This window comes from Otolemur garnettii, unplaced genomic scaffold (genome assembly GCF_000181295.1).
Source record: "Otolemur garnettii isolate 467f Iridium unplaced genomic scaffold, OtoGar3 scaffold00005, whole genome shotgun sequence".
Classification (NCBI taxonomy): Eukaryota; Metazoa; Chordata; class Mammalia; order Primates; family Galagidae; genus Otolemur; species Otolemur garnettii.
The window spans coordinates 2,497,832-2,521,296 of record NW_003852400.1 but is presented as its reverse complement, the minus strand read 5'-3'; the positions used below and the strand labels follow the sequence as shown (position 1 = coordinate 2,521,296).

Here is a 23,465-nt window from a genome sequence, read left to right as displayed (position 1 = left end):
CCAAGGGTGACATAGTGAGACTGTCTGAAAAAAAGAAAAAAAGAAAAGAAAAAAGAAGCAACTTCACATTTGTTTTAGAAGGAGTGCTAAGATGATAGCAATGTCTGGACTGAACCAAAAAGATATTTAACTTCTTAATTGTTATAAAATAAGCTCTTCTTGAATACAAGCTAAATGATCAATAAATAAAGCAAGTAAAAACAAATAAAAAGATCATTTAACTTGGACTTAACCATGTAGTCATCTTTGGCACAGCAAGATGCCTAATATAAACCTGTAACCTCAGACTCCTGTGACTGATTAAATAGGGCTTCGTACTCTTTTCATCAAGAGGTCCTATCTATTTCCTTATCCCTCGCTTCTTCATTGTCCTTATGATTTTGACCAAGAGAACACGGAGGAGGTCATGTTGTGTGGCTTCTAATGCCCAGTTTCAAGACATTTTGCAGCTTCTACGCTTATTCTCTTAGCAGCCACAGACTATCATGCTGTGAAGAAGCCTGCTATGGAGTGAGGTCTAGTTGTCCTGGCTATCTGAGTTGAGGCCCTAGATATGAGAGTGAGGCCATCACAGACTGTCCAGCCCTAGCTGAACCCCAGCTTAAGTTCAAGCAAGACCAGTAGAGGACTAGTCAGTCAATCACGAGAATCACAGGAAATAATGGTTGTTTAAAGCCAGTAAGTGTTGGGGTAGATTGTTACTAAACAAAATCCGATTCAACTCCTAACTTGAACTCTATAACCAATCACCTGCAACCTCTGACCATTCTGCTTCTGAAATTATTCTTTGATCCCACTGCCAATGCCCATGACTATGCTACCTTTAATCTTTAGCCTCTTTTATTATTACTCATATTGCCACTGGATATCATTCTAAATCAAGTTTTGTTCAGACTGCACTAATCCTAAAAAGCCTTTAATGCCCATCCACTGTGCGTGGGGGGGTATGTGTGTGTGTGGAGAATCAATTTATACAGGATTCAAGGCCTTCTACAATCTTGCCCTCTATAGGGGGGGAATCTGGCCTTCTGGATCCTTGAGTATGGCCTGAACTGAATTCAAACTTCACAGAACAAAATGTTCTGTTTCCATCCCATGAACTGTACATGGCTGCAGGTTCTCCCCACCCTGTGTCTGCCATGCTGCAGTCCCCACTGGACTGTCTGTCATTCTCAGAACACTGTGCCATTTCTTTAGCTCTTCCTTCCCTTACAAAAGATTTTTTATTGGATTTCATGATAGAATTACTTATTTTCCTGCCACCAAATCAGCACTAATTCTGAATGATATTACTGGTTATTTAAGAATGGTCACTTCCCTCTCAAAGGCCCTTTAAATGAGACATATTTTATTCTAATTTCAGTGCCCAGCATTCTTTTGGTACATAGCTGGTACTTCAATCAACTCTCACATTTTATTTCAACTCAAGTACTGATATCATTCAGGAATATTAGAAAGATATGAAACATAATGTGAAAAACTAGTGGTGTTATAAAGGTAGAAGATTAACCTTACCCCTCGAAAAATGCCAGAGAAGGAGAGAAATAACTATCAGACACAGTGATCCTTCACATCACCATTTCCTTTCCACAGTCCAACAAAATCAGGTTAAATTATACTCTTAATAAAATCACTCCCTTTTTAAAAAGATCACTGTAAGTGTAAGCAAGGGAAAAAAAGGAAAGTTAGTTTGGGTTAGTCCAAGGTCTAATAAACTAGGCCTTGCTGGAAACTTCCAAAATATTAACTGGCCCCACAAATCAAGATATAATTATTAGCTAAAAGTAAAGTAAATGACCTATAAATTTCCTTTCAGAAGTGTTTATTATAATGTGACTACAAAGGATAACCAATTCAAAGAATGAGAGATGGTTCTGGCAGCTACTCTGTTCACCTGTCAGTTCACCTCTCCTGGCTCAATTTCCTTGTCTGTGAAATGAGGACATACATTTGATCAGGGCAACTGGCATTAAAGACATCTTTCTTTTCCAAAGCAGAAAGGGTCTGCTTTGTTTTATGGTGGAAGAGAGGGGCAAGCTTAGCCTAACATGTTTGCTCTTCAGGCCCCTCCTAAGTCTAGACACCTTTGCAGAACTCTTAGGCTCTCTCACACTTGTTTTGAAATCTCAGGAGAGGACTAAGGTTTCTTCTAGCACTGTACTGAAATTAATAAAGCAACTCAATAATTTTAGTATGTTTTAAAATTCAGTGTATTACTGGGTAGTTTTATATTATAACATACTGGGAAAGGTAGTTGAAAGGAATACTATTTAGTGCTATTATTAAAATGTTTTAAATCAAGAGCTGTCTAAAGTACATCTTCAAGTTTGTAAGTAACAAGTTTGTTTGGAGTGGTAACAGATTTCAAATACAAGGTGATAAACTTGGGGTTGGGGACTGGTAAGATTAGAATGAATTTCCTTTACCCCAGTCTATTCTGGAAACTTGGTATTCAGAGTAAACACACTTTTAAAAACAAATATAGGCTCTATCAGAAACTGCAATAAGGGACATATAGTATTAAGATTATAAATTGTTATACCTCACTTATAAATACCTATATAGGGCTCAGCGCCTGTAGCACAGTGGTTACGGCGTCAGCCACATACACTGAGGCTAGTGGGTTCAAACCTAGCTGGGGCCAACTGAAACAAAAAAATAGCTGGATGTTTTGGCAGGTGCCTATAGTCCCAGCTTCTGGGAGGCTGAGGCAAGAGAATCACTTAAGCCCAGGAATTTGAGGTTGCTGTAAGCTATGATGCCATGGCATTCTACCAAGGGTGATATGATGAGACTCTGTCGCAAAAGCAAAACAAAACAGAACAAAACAAAACACACAGGACTGAAATAATTTAAAATAATAAATATTAGCAGCAAGAAGGTAAATTCGATACAACTCTTTTTCAGATTATAAGTAACTAAATTCAGGGGTCTAAGACCCTCTTGGGTGTAAGGCTGAACTACAACATGGACTTCATCTAACAAACGCAAACAACATAACCTACTCATCTGTATCCTCCTATTAATCAGAAATAAAAAAATTAATAAAATCAAGGGCCTACTTACTTTTTTGAAACAAAATCTAACAATCCCATATTCAACAATTTCTTTTTTTTTTTTTTGGTGAGACAGCGTCTCAAGCTTTCCCCCTGGGTAGAGTGCCGTGGCATCTCAGCTCATAGCAACCTCCAACTCCTGGGCTCAAGTGAGTCTCCTGCCTCCGCCTTCCAAGTAGCTGGGACCACAGGGGCCCGCCACAACACCTGGCTATTTTTTGGTTGCAGCCATCATTGTTGTTTGGTGGGCCTGGGCTGGATTCGAACCCGCCACCTTAGGTGTATGCGGCTGGCGCCTTAGCCACCTAAGCCACAGGCGCCGAGCCTCAACAATTTCTTTCATTAAAAATAACATTGGTATATTTGCTAAAAAAACTACTGTTTTAAGATGACCAATGAAATTTTTTACTTTATAATAGTTTTTTAGTAAAATACCTCAAAAACAGTAAATGATTAAAGGACAAAATTTCTTTTCAAGGCCAGGGGTTTTTCATTTTCAGAAGAGAATAAAGGACACTGTATAGGAAGTAAGTGGAATGGTACCTAGTTCTCTACTTCTGTCAATACCTGCTTTAGGAGAGTTTGATTACATGAAAGGGTGAGAACTTATACCTAAATCCCCAGTCAGAAAACTAACAAGAAAAATACGGAAACAGTTAATCCAAAGATGATATATTTCCTGAATGAGATTCATCTGTTTGGGATCTTTCCACATTGAAGGTAAAAGCGGATATAGTCAGGAATTCTTCTACTCTTGTGTTTTTGTAGTGTTATCCTTTCAAAATCAAGTATTTATCAGTATAGATAATATTAACAATTATATAAAAACTAATGAGATTTATTCTTTTTCTTTGAGTTAGTAATTCAAAGTTTTAATATATAGTATAGACTATTAAAAACATTTATTTAACTGCACATCTTTAACATATACAACTATACATCTAAGCCTGTTATTACCTTATTATTGGTTGATGACCCATCAAAGGTCTAAGAAGAATATTTTTAATTTTCTGTCAACTTAGCAAAATTAATTTCACACATATTCTTGGACCTTTAATTTTTTTTTTTCAGTTTTTACAAGTGAATCACAAATGTATTATTTTACAAATTAGTTTAACCAGTAAGTTAAGAGTCAGCTGTATGAACGAAAGAAATATCTCTTACATAGTAAAGTATTACTTTCATATTTATTTTTCAGGGTATTTACACTTACAGATAAAATCTGCATTAAACTGCTGAGAAGCTAAGTAGATTATTATTATCAAAACTGACTATGTAAACCTGACTAGATAGGCACACACACAAGGAGAAGAGGCTTGTAATATAAACCTAAAGCCCAGAATGTACCTTCCTTTCAGGCTTAGAAATTAAAACAGTATTAATAGCAAATCTTTATATTTAGATGATGAGCTAAAAAATGTCAGATGATACAGCTGAGGACCAAAACTGATTAAGAAAAAAATGAAGGAAATAGTTATTAAAAGTTAAAACCAGTTTCTTCTAATATAACTGGACCAGAATATCGAACAATGTCTTAAGTTACCAGAAACGTTACTTGTGCTGTTTTTCTAATTCTGCTCCAACATGATCTATTTTTATAACGGCAACAAATCAGATAAAAACCCACTGAGATTTAAAAGTAATAATTCTCAATAATTTGGTTTAGATAAAATCTCAGAACATTAGACTTCACTGGGAGGAAACTTAAAGATTATTTAGTTTAACTGTCATTTTATAGATGAGGAAAATGAGGTCTGGAAAAGTTAAGTAAGTTGTGGGAGATTATACAGCTTTATTAGTAGCAAATTCTAAACTAGAATCTCCGTTCAATGATTTTTACACCTTCAATTAATGTTAATTAAGATTTAAAAAATGAAAAACAACTCACCTCTATCCAGTTTGTAAGCCAGTAACACTCTGGATCTGTATTTTCCACTGTGAAAAGAACATTTCCTCTGGGAATGACAGAGCCCTCAGGAACAGCTTTTATTTCTATTGGAAGATGTCCATCATATTTCTGGTAGAAGAAAATAACAACAAAAAAAAGAAAATAACAAATTTATTCATATAACAGAGGATACTCAATTACCTGTTCTACTAAGTATCTTCACATTTTACAGAAGCTAAATTTACTGTCATAGGAGGAAACTACACTTATGAAGGTTATATTGTTGGTTACTCTAGTCAGAATATCCTTACCTCCTAAAATAAAGTTGGTTAAAATTATTAACAACTGAGGCACTGATATAAATTTTTAAATTTAATGTTGCTAAGTGCATCTGCTAAGAGCATTTATCTAGGTATGTTACTAGATATGTAATTGTACCTCCTCCTACCACCACCTGAAAGTTAAAAAAGCTGTGGCTTTTTGCTAGGAAGGTAAGTTGTTTCAGAAATCCTAATAGTTTAATTATGTGATTTGGGACACAATAATTAAATAAAAGAAAAAATTAATGAGAGGCCCTAGAGGAATCATGATATAGCAAAAAGAACACTGCCAAACTCTGGCTTGGACTCAAAAGTAGCTGAGGAACCTCGGACAAGTTTCTTAACATTTCTAGGTCTCAGCTTTTATGTCTGTTAAATGGAGTTAGATGAGATTATCTGTAGGGAACCTATAATTATCTAAGATTTTGTGATCATAATCAAACAGCATACCACACTGGCCACTGGGAATTACAGTAATAAACATAGCACCAAATTCACTACTGTATTTATCCTCACAACAAACTTCATAAAAGAGAAATGGGGCAAGTACAGGAGTTAGCACACAAATTTTACTGACCTTACATAAAATATGGGAAGAGAGTAGCACCGAGTGCTTACCTTTTTCCAAAATTGAAAATTACCAAATAGTAAAACTCAGTATTATACTATGGGCACGAAATATTTCTACTTATCTTGGGTTTGATAGCCCATACAATGTAAAAGACTTTCATTTGTGAGATTTAAATTAACCCTTAACATCTGAGCTGCCAAGAGACTCTATTCCCATCATCTTTTTTTTTTTTAAGAGACAGAATCTCACTTTGTCTTTCTCGGTAGAATGCCATGGCGTCAGAGCTCACAGCAATCTCCAGCTCTTGCGCTTAGGCAATTCTCTCGCCTCAGCCTCCTGAATAGCTGGGACTACAGGCGCCGCCACAACACCTGGCTATTTTTTGTTGCAGTTTGGCCTGGGCTGGGTTCAAAGCCACCACCCTCAGTATATGGGACCTCCTCCATCATCTTTGTAATAAAAAAAACAAGTAGAGGTCATTCAACTCTGTAATTCAATTAACATGTCTTTGAATGCCTAGAAGTTTAAGCAATGGATTAAAACATACTGGGTATGCATATTGTAATACCATAAAGAATAAAAGAATGAAAATCAACTTCATGAATCTACACCAAACTATACTAACTAATCAGTGAGAGAAATTTCTCAGAATCACTGGAAGAGGCACTCTGCCTCTATTTTCATAAGGATGATCTTTTTGAAATTATCCAATAACCATCCCTTTCTTAATTACAGCATATTTTCAGGAATGGATTAAACTATATTTCTGAAAAATGCTAGTTATTTAAATATAATTGATTTAAGTCAGTGTTTTGCAACTTTTTTTTATCTCACAGCAAGCACCCTTGAACCTATAAGTTAAACTTTCATGGCACACTTAAATTGCTCAAAAAAACAAAAAAAGTTAAAAAAAGAAATATATTCACTGTGCTTTAAATTTCTTTCAAAAATAGTTTAATAAGTGATCTCAAAAATAAAATTTTCATGACATGTCTAAGATTCTCTCATGGCACTCCACTCTGCAGCAGCACACTGGGTGTAAATCACAGATTTAAGTACTTAGACTTCTGTAGATTCTATATGCTAATGATTCATCACTGGTGTGTGTGTGTGTGTGTGTGTGTGTGTGAAAATCAAGTTACTCTTAACTTTTCAAAATAATGTCTAAACCATGGCTGGGTGCTCATAGCTCAATGGTTAGAGCACTGACCCCTTGCACCAGTGGTGATAGGTTTGAAACCATCCTGGGCCTGCTAAACAACAACAACAACAACAAAAGAACATCTAAAACAGACATTATATTCAAAGTACAACAAAAAAGAATTGTAATCATAATATAATCTTCTATTCATCTCCTTTGCAAGAAATTCTGAATTAAAAGCAAAACCAAGATAGATTCAACATGAAACTTTTTCTACCTCAAGAATGTAGTTCCACCCCTTTTCATTAAAGACATCATCTTGGAAATGTTCTCTGTAGACCTCTTTGGCTTCCTGGATTTTCTCTTTGGTCACTACTTTACCTAAAAAAATATATACGTCATTATTTACAGCTCTACAGGCATTCTGTCAGTTGCTGAATTGTCACAGAATTAGTATCTTTAGTTATTTCACACATTCTATGGATTAAAAAACGAACTAAGAGGTTAAATGACCCACTAGCATCAATAACAGAGTCAGAAAAAGAATTTGTATTTCTAATCACTCATTTTAAGCATAAAACATTTATTTAAAAATCAGATGTGTAAATAAAAAAATTACTTATATAGTAGTTTTTTAAAAATCACAGTAAATTAACTTCTAAAATGTGTCTTTTCTATCTCTATTAATTTAGATACTCTCCAAATGTGACTCAAAAGCTTCTTACACAACCAGGTGAACCTTCTCCCTTTATTCACAGAGAATCAGATATCTTCAGGGCTGGTAAGCCAGTAATTTTCACAATTACAAAATTCTTGCCACCAAAACACACTTTTAGTTAGCATTTCTCAGTAAGAGAGGAAAACAGTAGAGTATCCACTTAAAGGATAATGAAGACTAAATGAGTTAAGAAGTATGAACCATTTATAAATAATGCTGATTTAGAGCAGGCAATAAATACCTTTTAGTTACAATTGATAATATTTTACAAAGTTTTTAAGCTATAGAACTAAATTAAAGTTCATCATCAGTTTTTGATAACTTTATAGAAAATATCTTGGGGGCTGAGTGTGATGGCTCACTTGAGCTCAGGAGTTCAAGACCAGCCTGAGCAAAAAGCGAGACCCCCAACTTTACTAAAAACAGAAAAACTAGTGAATTATTGTGGCAAGTGCCACAATAGGAGGCAAGGGAATTGCCTGAGCTGAAGAGTTTGAGGCTGTCGTGAGCTAGGACCCCAAACAGTACTCTACTCAGGGCACAGAGTAAAACTGTCTCAAAGAATCAACCGAAGAAATATCTTGGGTATTCCTGCCACACCTAAGTATTTTTCATACCTAGCTAGGTTTTCTTTTCAATGGTATAACACTATCTGAATTGTCTGATCTTAAAATAGCCAAGATTATAGTAAAAGGTAGCCACTTGCATAAAATTCAATTTAATCTTTATCCACTTGTAAGATTATTTTTATTTCAAAAGATCAGAGATAAACTTTTTAAGTTGTATAAATGTTTAGGAACTACCTAGAAACACCATCAACAAAAGAAACTAGACATGGCTTGTCATATAAAAAAGCAAAGACATTATTTGGGGGACTTTCCTGTTTCGGTATGTATTTGAAACTAAGTTCATAGACATAGGTAGTTTTAAAAATTAAGTCTTTAAGGTAAAACTAATATAAAAATATTCTAATTATAATTGCTACCATAATTCAAAATGAGGTCAGTAACAAATTCCAGGTCAGTAACAAATCCTATACTTTGAATTAATGACTTAAATCTACTAACAAACCACAGCATCTCCAAAAATTTCTGACTTTTCTAAACTTATTCCAAAACTTATCAGTTTCAGAAAACCTTAATCATACTCAGACCATCAAGCATGCATACAAAATTATAAGATTTAACAAATACAAATTAACAGATTAAAAAAAGTCCAAAAGACTTCTAAAGTAGTTAAAATAATTGAGTAAATGTCAAAATTAAGACTATTCAAAAACTTATTTCAAATAATAGAACATAACAATGTAGGAAAAATTATAAAATGTTACATAAATGCAGCATTTTAAATATACTGGGAAAAGTAATACCTTTTAAGTACTTATTAAGAATGTACTGCAACCCATAAAATACGGTTTCCTCGTATTTCACTTTCCTTAGTTTAGAATTTTCTGTCTTCTTCTCACGGCATTCAAAGTAGGAATAAACTTTGCTTGTGTTGGGTGGGTACTGTTTGTAGTGAGTAACCTACATAAAGAAAAATCATAACAGAAAAAGGCTTGAAATTATTCCAAAATCAGAGAAACTATACTTCTTATTTGTTATTGATTAGAATAGCAGAATAAAAAGTATCTGCTATACAGAATAAAAAGTATCTTATTAACTCTAGGACAATGTTAAATTTTATAAACAAACAGACTAAACTTAAATATTAATACACATCTCTAGCTGAAAAAGTATCTCATTTGGTCTTAGAGAAAATAGAGAAGGAGCTACTTGGGGGCACACACACAATACAGGCTTACACCTGTATTCCTAGCATTCTGGGAGGCTGAGGCAGGAGGATTGCTTGAGCAATCCTCAATGATGGGCAAGAGGGAGCCTGGGAGATCACTTAACATGGGGGATTAGGAAAGTCTCCCTAAGATGGTGATATGTGAGCAGAACCTAAATGACAGAGACAAGAAATGCTCTATCATAAGGGGCAGAAGTTAAGGCCAGTCTGGTTGGTGCTCAAACTATGGGAGTGGGATGGAGGGGTATGTGGTTAAGGTGAGAGGTAGGCAGGGTAAGATTACATAAGGCTTTTAGGCTACCACAAGGAGCCTGGATTTTATATGAAGTGCAAGGAGAAGCCATCATGATTTAAGCTGGAGTGAATAAGATCTGACTCACATTTTTAAAAGATCAGCCTGGTGGTAGGTAGAGAATGGATTATAGGGTGACTAGTGTGGAAGCAGGAGTTAAGAGGCTACTGCCAAAGATCAGGTAAGAGAAGAGAAATGCCCAGCATTTTTGTAAGCAAAGGAGAACAAAGCTGATCAACTGGATGTGGGAGATAATGATGGAGAAGAATTAAGAATGGCTTCTAGACTTTTGCTTAAGCAACTGAGTCAAAAATGGCACCATTTTGTGAGATAAAATGGTTTTTATTGCTGTGGAAGGAATGAAGTAGGAAATTCAAGAGCTCAGTCTTTTTTTATTTGTTTTATTGTTGGGGAGTCATTGAGGGTACAAAGAAGCAGGTTACAGTGATTGCTTTTATTAGATAAGGACTCTCTTATATTTGTGTCTCGCTCCTATCCCTTGACCCTCCATGCTCTCCCTCCTTCCCTTTAGAGCTCAGTTTTAAATGTTAAGTACTACTAACAAAAAGTTGCCAGTATTCAAAACTGAAGTGAACTACAAAAAGGATGCTCTTAAATCACATTAAGTTTTTAGCACTGTTTTGACTTCTATCACTAGAGAAAATGGTTCTATAATAAATACAAGGTTATCATTAGATATGGCCAAAATAGGAAATATCTGATCAGAACCCAGCAAACCTTACCACTGAAAATGTTTTCTAAATGGGCACGGTTTTCTTGCTTCCTAAACACAAATGCACGTGTGGTAAAGAACACAGAACACAGAAAAATGTAGTTCTTTGAATAGAATTTGATTTCCCAGTTATGTAATTTACTTCACAAAATATAAGTTTCTAAAAATTATTACATACTATATAATAATAACTGGTCTTATTTTAATGCTTAGAACATTCTTAAGATTAACAAACTTAAGATTCTAGCCTTAAGTTTGTAACAAGGGACAGCTTCTTCCATTACAGAGAGTTGGCCAAGCAAAGGCATCGGAAAACTGTTCCTAATTCTAAGTATGAGAGTTAAAAAAAGAATGTATGAGACACATTTAGGTTGAACAGAATCTTTCTGAAGAGTAAAGTCTAGTTTTCTCTAGATACCCCATAGGGTTGATAGGCTGTCTTTCCAAGATAGAAAGAAATGCTGACCAATGGGATCACATGACCAAAGAGGTACTACTAACACATTTTTTCAGTTATATTTTTCTTTTCCTTTTTTTTTTTTTTTTTGAGACAGTCTCACTTTGTCACTCCAGGTCCCTGGGTAAAGTGCTATGGCACCATAGTTCACAGTGACCTTAAACTCTTGGGCCCAAGTTTCTTGCTTCAGCTCCCAAGTACCTGCTAAAACACCTGGTTATTTTTTAGAGATGAGGTCTCCCTCTTGCTCAGACTGGTCTCAAACTAGTGAGCTCAAGCAATCTACCCACCTCGGCCTCCCAGAGTGCTAGCACTACAGGTGTGAACCATAACGCCCAGCCAATACTTCTCTTTTTAACTGCTAAGAAATAATCACAAACCAATATTAAAAAAAAATAAGATGTATGTAAGAGTATGGGATCACATATGCAAGGTTACATGGCAAGTTTTGTTACCTATAATAGCTGAGAGCAATCAGAAGATGATTCACTTAGCCCTACATTAGCTAAGATTTTCTGCCTCTTCAAAGCTAGATTTCTACTAGAAATGCAAAAATTATAAATTATTCTTTCTTCTTTTTAGTATTATCTAAGATTTCTCAAACCCTGGAAAATCCATCTGTTGTCCTAGAAAATTATACATTGTTATTTGGCTTTGAAGCCATAATCATTCATAAATATGGTTTAGGTCTCTGGGGAAGACAGATGGCTAACAAACATATGAAAAAATGCTCATCGTCCCAAATCATGAGAAATGCAAAGCAAAATGATCCTGAGCTATCACCTAACCACCATGTATAGCCCATGTCACAAAGTCCCAAAGTTGCAGATGCTGGCATGATGTGGGGAGGGGAACACTTTTACACTGTTGGTGGGACTGCAAACTAATACAGCCTCTTTAGAAAGAAGCATGGAGAATCCTCAAAGAACTCAAATTAGACCTTCCATTTGATCCTGCAATTCCATTACTATGAATCTACCCAGAAGAAAAAAAAATCATTCTCTCATAAAGACATTTGCACTAGATTATTTAATGCAGCTTAATTTGTAATTTCCAAGATGCAGAAACAACACATATGCCCATCCACCCAGGAATGGATTAACAAGCTGTGGTAAATGTATGGAATACTATTCAGCCATAAAAGATGGAGATTTTACATGTTTTCTGAAATACATTCTCCTCAATAAAGTATCACAAGAATGGAAAACCAAATATCCAACGTACTCAATACTAACATGAAGCTAGTAAACAATCTAATACATGCCCGCGTAAGAGAAAAGCTCAATTCAGTTCAGAATGGGGAGAGGGGAAGCCGGGAGGGGATTGGTGTGCTCCCACTTAATGGGCACAATGTAAGGGTACATGGCACACCTGCTGGATGCAGGACACAATTACAAGAAGGACTCTACTTCACAAACGCAAATATTGTAACCTAGTTGTTTGTATCCTCACATTAATCTGAAATTAAAAAGAAAAAAATAGAAAGAAAAAATATGATTTAGGAATTTTTGATTATTTTGGAGAGTGTAAGAGATTGCAAAACCATCTATAATCATATTGCCTCTTCCTTTAAACCTCCTGGCATTAAGTTTCTAAAAACTTGCACCTCTTTTGCCACACCTTCAAGCCAGATTACATTAACTCACAATGAGAACACTATCTTAATTATTACTGACCTAAATTCATCTTCCTATGAAGTATATTCATGATTTATAAGATTTAATTTCTGTTGTCCGAGTTTTTCTTATAATTTATAATACAAAACTTGACTGGAAAATTGAAGTATATGAAAAATGTCACATATATCTTTAAAGATGTATCAGAAGAATTCATAGGTAGTGCCTGGGTACAAATTGCAGCAGTACCCCATTCCTCACAAGGATCAGGCTGTTTTGGGAGCCACCACAAACACATCTGAATGTCTGTACAGAAACCGTGAAAGATGTGCAAATATGAAAAACAGGAACAGCTCAGGAGAAGACACTGGGAATCTACAGCCTGATGCAGCACTAACTTGACCATATGATGATTCTCATCTATCTCTAAATCTTTCCTTTAAAAAAAGCCCAAGTGTTTAAGATTTGTTATTCTGCCACTGAAGAAGCAAAATTTTCTTTTTTTACAAAGCTGCCTTAAATGACTAATCATCATATATAAATTACAAAGCCCTTTGAAACTTCTAAAACAACAAAAACAACTTTCTTCCATGCTATAATTTTAAGAGACTATTCATCTTTGTCTTCTTTTTATAATACCCAACAGGTCTCCAATATTGATTAAATGGATGGTTGAAAATATGCTGAGTTCTCAATAACAAGCTACACTGGACAGCACACTCCATAACTGCATATGTAATGTGCTTTAAATTATAAATTGTTTACAGCTTACTTTTGTGCACTACACGTCTTTTCCAATTACAGCACAATTGACATCTTCCATTTAATATGCTATAGGTAAAACGTTCAAAAGTGTTATTTTGTCTCTGCTATAGTTTATTATGAACAATATCTACACAGAAGGTAAAGGAACAGAAAAGCATCTTTTAATGATCCATAGTTATTTGGAATGTAATCGTATGCATCTTTCCCTAGCAGGCTTAGCACAATGTAATACAACCCAGTATATAATTCTGTGTTAAGTTATTTTGAAAATAAAAATGATTAACACATAAGCTTAAACATTCTCTGTATTTGTAACAAGAACCCAGGATGAATAATGAAGGACCACTCTGCCTCTGTTATTAAGTCCTACCTTTTATGTACAATAAAGTATGGAGTTACAGAAACGCATATATGTCTCAAATGATCCTTCTTTAGTCCAAATTCTTCTGGACTCTCCTCAAGAGGATACAAGTAAAAACAAAATTACCACATGTCATCATGTGCTTGGCCACCACATCACCTACCTGCAAAAGCACTTTTTGCGGTACTTAAGCAATCAATTATTCTTCCTTCAGTTTCAGAAAGAAGAAATCAACAGTTTTTTCCCCCTCTTCATCAACATATCTAAAACTGTTAGTTCTCAATTTTAATTGGCCAACAGTTTATAAACACTGATAAAGATAGGTAACAACATTCTCACGTAATTTCTAAATAAAAGTTGCATTATTTCTAACCTCAAGTTATCATTTTTCTCTCTTCTTAGCTTAAGAAGATAAAAAGACAAAAATGGAAAATAGGCCATAAGGCCCACTAAGAATGTAAGGAAAATGAAACTTAAAGATAAATGTGATTATGGAATACACAATCTATTTTAGTGTACTGCTATAAGCCATTGGTATCAAATATATCAACCTGTTGAATCCTCTTGAGAGGATTTTTGGGGGAAAAAAATGAAAAATCTTACTAAGACTAAAATTCTGACAATGTTTCATGTTAGAAAGGGCATGAAATAAAGCATCCTGACTTGAAAAGAACAAGAATAAACTTTAAATGGGTGCAAATTCTAATAGTGCAGGTAAGTGCGCCTGGCTGGGAGATTAGAATTCTTTAAGGTAATTCACTATTCTAATTTACAGCATCTCCGAAAACTGATGTGAAAGCAACTGATGTATGGTTGTTAGAGGAATTGCAAATAAAGTTGTAGTACTTTTTGTTTTTAAAATTTAAACTAATCAATCTCCATTTACATTTTCCATTTACAATTCAATCATTTCATAAGCTAATACTAAAATAACCTTTAAATTACTAAAGATTTAAGAAAAAAATTCTATAAAACTATGAATGAGACCATTCTAAAAATCACCATTAAAGATAATGAAAACACTGATTTAGCTAAGAGAACGCAAGAGGTTTTAAGGCCAAGTAAAGGACCATAATTAAGGGTACCATCAAGTATACTTGACAGTATTAGGATTTTTCAGTACTGTAGATTTCTACTTTAAAATTAAAAGACTACTTGTTGATGAATCTTGGCTCAATTTAAATAATCCATCTAAGTACCACAGAATCTTAAGCTAACAGGAAAGAAATAGATAAAATAGAACTTAAGTAAAAAGATTCTGTAAAATACTTTTTCAGACTATATAAGGAGGTTAAAACAAACAAACAAAAAAACAAAGACCCAAAACATGATAGTACTATGTTTGACCATTAGATTCCAAACCACCATACTGCTTAAGTAAAAACTAAATTTACTTTGTGCCAAGTGGAGTTTTTGGTCTGACATCTATTTTGAGTGTCTTGACCACCAAAACTTAACAAACTATGGCCCAGTTTACTTCATATAATTTGTAACTAGGAGAAAAAAACATTTGCTCGTTTCTTCTCTAATCCTTCTTCTCTTTACAAATGCGAGTTTCAAATAAAATTAATGTGGAAGCTACACAAACAAGTGTTCAATAGGCACATTAACGCAATGCTGTGCCATTTCCCCCTCTACAAGTTTTCCAGGTTTAAAAGTACAGTTCCTATAATTTCTCAGGTTTCACTTTCCTTTTCACAGAAATCACGTAGTGACCCTAAGGGACTTACAGCAGACTGGCCTCTGCAAGAAGGGGTAAGGAGCAAGAGTGATCGCTAGGTGCAAAGTAGTTTGTCACCGAGCCCAGTGGAGTAGGACCAGACAACCCAGCACCGCTACCGGGGGCAAACAGGCGTCCTCCACCGGGGCCGCAAAGGAACGTTGTTATTCCGGCGCCCGGACCAAGACTTCTCCCACCTCTTCCTCTGGAAAGGATGTACCTGCCCGCAAGGGGCTACCACGCCGGACTCAGCTCTGCAGGGAAAACCCCGCTCCCTCTCTCCACTACCGTGCCCCACGGGCCGTTACCTAACTGATCCGATCTTCCAGCCATGGATTCACTGGCCTGACCCAGACCCCGGCCAAGAGGCCACGCTTAAAGCGAGGGCGTGAGCTTGGCCGGCAATACCCCGAGCCCGGAGCCTGGAGCCCCGAAGCCGGGTCCCTCCCGCCTCGGCCCCCCGCCGCGCCCCTGCAGCTGCCCAACTCGGCCCCGCCTCCTGCCGTCCATCCCTCCATCCCTCCTCCATCCCTCCTCCACCCACCTCCTCCCCACTGCGGCGCCAGCTTCACCTGCCCCATCCCACCGCCGCCGCCCGCCAGCGCCTTCCCCCCGGGCCGCCCCGCACCAGGACCCCAGACTCCGCCGTTCCCTGGCCCCCGCCTCGCGCTCGTCCCCAGCGCGCCCCCCTCCTTGGTCACCTGCTCCCGCCCTGAGCTCTACCTTGTAGGAGTCGGTGGCCAGGAGGATGTTGAACTCGTCTTCTGCCGCAGCATTCATCTCGGGCCGGAGTGCAGGGGCCGCGCGCCGCGAACTCCCCGGCGCGGCTGAGAGGAAGGAGAAAAATGGGCTTCACCGCGCTCCGTTGCTTAAGTCACCGCTCGGTCGGAGGAGGTGGGGCGAGGATGGGGCAATTGAGTAGGGGGAGGGGTCAGGGGAGGGGTCAGGGGAGGGCGGGCCCGGGAGCCGTGACGCGATGCGGGCGGCGGCGGCGGAGGCAGCCGCTAGTGTGCTCGCGTGCTCGCAGCTCAGGAGCTCCGGCGGCCTCCCCACCTTGGCTCCCCCGCCCTTACCCCTTTCCCTGGCGGGACGCGAAGGGGGGGCGCTTCTGCGCGTGCGCAGCGCGCAGGGGGTGGGGCCGGGAGGACGTGAGGCACGCGCTCTCTCTGGCAGACGCCAACTCCGGACGCCGGAGGCTGCGGGGCCGCCCCACCGCCCCGCCGCGTGACCCGGAGCTCGCCTCGATTTCGTTTCCCGGCCGGGCGCGGAGGGGCGGGGCCTGGGGGGCGTTCCCATATTCGCCCTTCCCGCTAGGAGCCAGTTCGCCGGCCCCGCCCGGTACCTTTCTGTCCTACCCAGTCCTGGCCGGTTTTCTGAGTCCTCCTAAGTCACGCCACCCGGCTGGGGGCCGAGGAGCCTCCCCCTGCCCAGCTCCTTGTCCCTCAGAGCGCAGTTACTCACTTTTGTCTCCATCCCTCTGGTCCCTGCTGACCCTCCGCACCCGCTGCAGGAGTGAGGTCTGAGGGGCCCCTTGAGTCTGAAGCGGCCACCCGCTCTCCTCCGGGCTCTGTGGCAGAGGCTCTTTAATTCTCTGAGGGGTGTTTTGACTCTCCCGGAGAAAATAGCCTCATTGAAAAGCAAGGGTTGAATTCTGTCCTCACAGATAAGGAGGGGACAAGACCTAATTGACCTTTAATATCGCCTGAAGCAAAAGGCAACGGGCCAAGTCTTTGACAGCGAACGAAACTGACTTTTATCATCGTCATAGTCTTTAAATTCTGGGAAACGAGTTGGCAACCCCCAAATAAAGAAGAGAAATGACGTTTGATGACTTCACCCAAATACAGATCATTCCGAGAAAGACTTGCGCAGTTCTCTCGCGTGGTTGCGTTTTGCAAGAAACTAAGATTCCCTTTGTCCCCGCGTTCAATAGCTTTTTTAAAAAAAATTTACGATTTAGGTTTTATAAAGTACAAGTAGCCAGGAAAAAGCAGTTTAATGAAAACCAGTACAGGACCTTTATAGGCTGTCTTTCAAGTTACTAGAAGCCTCATTTTACACTGAGGGCAGTGTAACTTGTAAATTGAGAGATTTCTTTCTTTTTTTTTTTCTTTTTTTTATTGAACGGTAACTATGTACATTAATGCCCTTCTGGGGTACAGTGTGGGGTTTTCACATGCAATCTGAAATACTTCCATCAACTGGTCGAGAGATTTATTTCGAGGATGTTGGAAGCATGCTGAGACTTCTTCAAATAAGAGCAGCTTTGGTCCAGACTGTCTTGAAGTTAGTGCACGTTATTGGCAGTCGTCACCATCTATAGGTAGACAGAGGACAAAGATCAAGGAAGTGGGGGATATCCCCAGGTGCTCACCAGTGTAGTAAGCACTGCAAACGTCTTTAGACTTGTTTTCAGCAATAAGGTTAGAAACAAGATGGTTTATTTGTTTTTTGATTGATTCTTGTGTTTACTGGTAAAAATTATTTTTTAAAACATTTGAATATTTAAATTATTTTTAAAATATTGGGGGAGATTCTGTTATATTAGTTAAAACAGGACAAATCAAAGAAGAAAGATTCTTTATTTCCCTTCTTAATTTGGTGCTTTTTCTTTTATTCATTTAAAATTTGCATAACCTACATTACTTACATGACAAATTCTTATTTGCTTAGCTTTCTGGAATCTGTGTATCTATAACTGATCTTTGTTCTATGTTGTTTTATGCAGGGGGGGGAAAGTAGGATTTTGATTACAAAGTGGGCTTCATCTGTGGTAGTGTTTTTTAAGAAGCTAAATTTGATCTTGCAATCTCTGAGTTGAATTTGCAGTTTTAAAATAAAGTTGTATTATCAGTGCAAGTGAAAAATGTTAATATTGTATTGCCATTGTTTGTTAAATGCAGAAATTAGGCCTATATGTGTATTGACCTCAATCTTCACAGCAATCTCCAGGGGAAAAGATGACAATGAAGTCATGTTACTAAGAGAAAAATCACTATTTGTCTAAGATAGAATTAGGCACATTCTCTATGTAACTACATGTTTAAACTGGACCAATTTTGAATAAATCTGGAGTTTAGAAACTGTGAAATTATTACCACATACAAAGCTAACATTTAATTTTGAAATTGCCTCACCTGACATAAGAGCTAACATTTAGTATGTTTATCTAGTAGTGTGTAAAAGATCTGAAAAACTGTTTCTCATGGGTCGTAAGAACAAGACAAAAAATAACTAATCCATGGACTTAACTGGGCCCCCCTTGGTTGATTCAAAGTCCTGGATTATTGTACCATTCCTACCAATAGCTAATCAAGCATGGCCAATTGGAAGTCCAGCTCCTTCTCTCTGTCCCTTGAAGTGTCATGGAAGACCTCTGCCTCACACATTAAATTGGGTGAAGTGTGTGAACTTGTAACATTTCTGCTTCCACACACCCCCAGTGCATCCCTCTGGTACACTTTTGTATTTCAATGTTGACCTGATTTCACCTCAGTAAAAACACTGGAAAAGTAGGCGTGGAACTCACCCACCTGCAACTCCTGGCAATGGTCCTTTTCTTCTCCTTTGATTACCTCCTTTAGACTTAGCAAGTTGCAACAATTGTCACAAAGACAAATGTAAAAGAAGAGCTTTTAAAGATTAAATTAGAACTTTTTAAAATTCCAATTTCCTAAGTCCAGGGGAGACTTCCCAGAGTTCTAATTTCCTTTAAGAAAGCTTCATCTACAGAAAGATATGGGTCTTCATGGATATAATTTTACTTACCAGTGCTGCACTCCATTCCATAATGACTCAAACTACTGAGCCTCCACAAAGCACACAATGAGGCACACAGCAAACTTCGTAGTCTTTAACCGTACAGAAGTGATAGAGTAATTGTAACCCATTTACAGTAAGAATGGGTGCACATATGTAGATTGTCCACAGACATTCCATTGCAAAAATGCTCTAGTACCCTCTCTATAATGTCTTTGCAGTCTGACTATGCTGCTTTCCTAACTGACTATTTGCTGGGCAATGCTGACTTGATCACCTGTCTTCTGCTAAATTCTCCAATCTCACATCCTTTGGGACATCGTCCCAGTCTATCTATGCATGCTGCATGGCAGGTCTCAATTTTCCCCTCTCTTTAGTTTTATTTTTGTTTCCCATTGTTTCCAAGCATAAATTTTTCTAATTCAAACCAAATAAAATGGAAAATAAAGGTAGAAAGCAAAAATAAAAAGTTTAACTTCACCTTAAAAGTAAGGCCAATGTGCATGTTGTGATGCTGTGTGGGGATTCTAGTGTCATCATTACTTCTAAATTTTACTTAAGACTGACTAGCCCAAATCCATGACTGGGAGAGTGAGACTATTGTAGTGTAAAAGAAGGTCAACCTTGTGATTCAATTTTCCTAAGTGAGCTCTGCTTATCAATAGTGTACACGGAATGAGCGCATACCCAGACACACATGGTTATTTCTAATAATTATGTATTTGTTTTTAATGAGTATTAAAAATGTTACTAAAATGTAGAACCTGATTTTCCTTGGGTATTATTACTTAGGATGAAGCTGAAGTAGTCAGGCACTCAGACTCGTGAAATTTACTTGCCTTTCCCTAACCTGTAAGCTTCTTTCATATCCTCCTCATAAGAACCTGAACCTGAAAGGCTGTAGCCTATATGATTTCATTTATATGAAATTCTAGAGAAGGCAAAGCTATTGTGAAAGAAAACAGATCAGTCAGTGTTTTTCAGAGGCTGGGGTTAAGGGAAGCAGGTTTACTGCAAAGGGATATGAGGATATTTGGGGGGTAATGTATATATTTGTCAAAATTTATTGAATTCTATACTTAAAATTGCATTGCATAAATTATATCTCAATAAAACCGAACTTTTAAAAGACTGCTTTTCTTGTAATCATTTAAAATATTTTTCTTTCTTGTTTCCACATTTATATCCTTTTGTTTCTTTCTTATTTTACATGATTTGGAGATAAGCACCACTTTGTCCTCAGGGAAAGCATAGTTGTTGAAAGTGCTGTATGTTCATAGAATCCCAATACCAAAAGGAGTTTGAAAATTCCTGCTGTTGAGTAGGAAGCAGGAAAAGGAATCAATGCCAATATGACTCAATCCAAGAGGAATGTATAAACAGTTAGTATATAGATAGGACTTTAGAAAGAAATGCTGCATTATCATCAGCTCTTTTTCAGAGCAATTATGAAATGACTGGCATCTGAAGGGGTTGGGGGGAAAAGAACAGTATAAATAGTTCATTCATTATTCTCAGTAGACTTGATACTGGAATTTTGTCTTCAGTAGGTTCTTGGTCTTGATGATTTGAATGAATCCATGGACCACAGATCAGTGGTAAGACAGGATTTTTTTGTTTATTTGGCAGTTTTTTTTTTTTTTTTTTTTTGGCTGGGGCCGGGTTTGAACCCACCACCTCTGGTATATGGGGCCGGCACACTACTCCTTTGAGCCACAAGTGCCACCCAGTAAGACAGGATTTGTTGACAGAAAAGAATACAAAAACACCAAAGCGCCTGGCAGAGAGAGAAAAACCCAAGTCGGAGGGAGAAAAGCTCTCTCTCTCTGGGCTCTTTGTCTAGCACCATATATAGTCTCATGGGTTTCTTGTTGTTATATGAGGCCAGGAAATGAATGAATGCAGTCCTTTCTGCAGGGCAAGGTGAATTAATGAATGGGGCACAGTGCCTTCCTCTGGGGCAAGGTGCATTAATGAATGGGGCACAGTGCCTTCCGCTGGGGCAAGGTGAATGAGTGCATTAATGAATGAATACAGTGCCTTTGGCTGGGGCACCGTGAATGAATGTATTAATGAATGGACACAGTCCATTCATGGAATTGAGGCCTAGGAAACTTACATGAAATTGACCTAGGCATAGGAAATGGGGGTTCCCTGATTAGTCAAAGTGCAAGGGGAAGGAGACACCAAGGCTCCAGTGTCTCCCCAGTAGTTGTCCTGGCCCCTCTGCCTACTAGAGCCTCTGGTGGGGGTGAGGTGGGGTGGGGGGCTGCCTACCCTCCAGCCATCTAGTTCCTCTGCTGGCTGCCCCGGCACTAACTCATAAAGGGCTGAGACAGCCGGTCCTCCAGCTCAGTTCGACTGAGCTGGCTGGAGTGCCACCTGTCCTATATCAGACTCAATATCTGATAGTGAAATCACCATACAGCTGCAGGTGGTTATAACTCTTGACTCCGGGGACAATGTCTAAAGAACAATTAAGGTCTCAGTAAAGATCGATTAGCCACAACCAGCCACATCTTGGACGTTTCTAGACCAAGAACTGGTTGAACTGTGAAACCTTAGACTGTAGCATTGCATTTCTTGATTGGTACATCTGCCTTTCTAGGTCATGTCTTTCCTCCAAATACAGCTTTCCTCCAAATAAGCTTAGCTCTCAAGATGTTTGTCTCTTGTCCAGCATTTGCCCATCTGACTTCACTTTCTTCCTTATGCCCTAGCCTACACCCTATTCCTTCATATTATCAGCAGCATCTTTGGCTCCAGCCCTCCAGTCTTTCTTGCTCTTAGAATAACCAGGATACGGAACAGTGATAGGGAACCTCACGTAGCCATGGGTTTGGCATCCAGAGGAACACGTGCCACGATGCCTGACAATCCTTTCATTCCCCCCATTCAGCTTGCTTTCCCATTTTGCTCAGTAGTTATTCGAAATATTTACCTCCCTCTTGAAACGTCTTACCTCCAAATAACTCCTTCTCTCTTAGCAGGTGATGCTGCGTATGCCAGTAAGAAAAACCAAGGCCATCAAGTGGGAACTACCTGTGCTATAATAGCTGTGAGAAAAGGGGTCTGTCTCATTTAGAGGTCTAGTCTCAGAGCAAAGCACGGTGCCAGGTACTTAGTAGGGGCTTTGTGAGTATTTACCGAATGAAGGAAGGAGCAACTTTTATCATCAAAGAGAACAGGATGGCCCTGTGCTAGCCTATCTTGTTGGCCCATAATCAAAGCTCTTCTCTTTGGTGGTGTTACCCGTATTCACACGTCTCTGCTCTGTTGAACTCAGGCTTGATCACAAGATAGCTCTGGCCATGAAATGTGAGATGCTGTGCCTCCCTTCCCAGCAGCAGCTTTAAGAGCTCATTCATGGTTTGCCATTCTTGCTTTTCCTTCTGTGGTATTCAAGATAGGAGCTGATGCACTGCTACAATCCTGACATGTGGATAACACGGAACTGAGTCAGAGCCAACTGGCCCAGGATGTGTGATGTGAGTGAGAAATAAACCTTTGTTGTTATGAGCCACACAGATTTTGGAGGATTCTTGCCTCACTATAACCTGGTTACTCTTGACAGATTCAGGCCTCCTTCAGGCTTTGGGAAAGAGTTGTCCCTCCTGCCCCAGGCTAATCTTCCCCAATCCTACCAGTCTCTTTGGATTCCCTTCCTCAGTTGGAACTTTCTTCTTTCTTGTGAACTTTCAGCACTCTGTTTCTGTCAACTTCTCCTTGGTGTATAAACATTAGAATCTTTGCATCTTAAAAAATAAACTCTTTATGGGCCGGGCACAGTGGCTCACATCTGTAATCCTGGCACTCTGGGAGGCCAAGGCAGTGGATTGTCTGAACTCACAGGTTCAAGATCAGCCTGAGCCAGAGCAAGATCCCCATCTCTAAAAATAGCTGGGTATTGTAGCAGGTGCCTTTAGTCCCAGCTACTTGGGAAGCTGAGGCAAGAGAATCGCTTGAGCCCACGAGTTTGAGGTTGCTGTGAGCCTCACTCTACTGGGGGCAACAAAGTGAGACTCTGTCTCAATAAATAAATAAATAAACAAACTCTTTTTAGGCTTCTCCAGTTATCAGAACTTCTGTCTCCTTTTCCAGAAAAAGAGGTTTCCACCTTCTGTCTCTACTCTCTTTCCTCATCTTACCGTCACTGGTTTGTGTGGCACTGACCCTTTGGCCATACAAGTTGGCAGACCCAATGGTTATGTTTCACAGATATTGGCTAGTACTCCAGTAGAAAGAAAAACAGTTTGTTGTCTTTGCTTCTTTTA

At 38.6% G+C, this 23,465-nt stretch overlaps 1 protein-coding gene across 1 annotated transcript in view; it reads right to left on the bottom strand.

Annotated features, from left to right (window-relative positions):
• The window catches only part of NAMPT (nicotinamide phosphoribosyltransferase), a 39,079-nt gene extending 22,051 nt beyond the window's left edge, over window positions 1-17,028 (bottom strand). Inside the window, exons 1-5 of the mRNA XM_012812119.2 lie at window positions 16,894-17,028; window positions 16,156-16,259; window positions 9,064-9,220; window positions 7,254-7,357; window positions 4,945-5,073 (exon numbers count right to left, since the gene is read on the bottom strand). Of these exons, the coding sequence (XP_012667573.1) occupies window positions 4,945-5,073; window positions 7,254-7,357; window positions 9,064-9,220; window positions 16,156-16,212 (447 nt within the window). The 5' untranslated portion in view covers window positions 16,213-16,259; window positions 16,894-17,028. The remainder of the gene's footprint in view (window positions 1-4,944; window positions 5,074-7,253; window positions 7,358-9,063; window positions 9,221-16,155; window positions 16,260-16,893) is intronic.
• Between the last annotated feature and the right edge of the window lie 6,437 nt (window positions 17,029-23,465).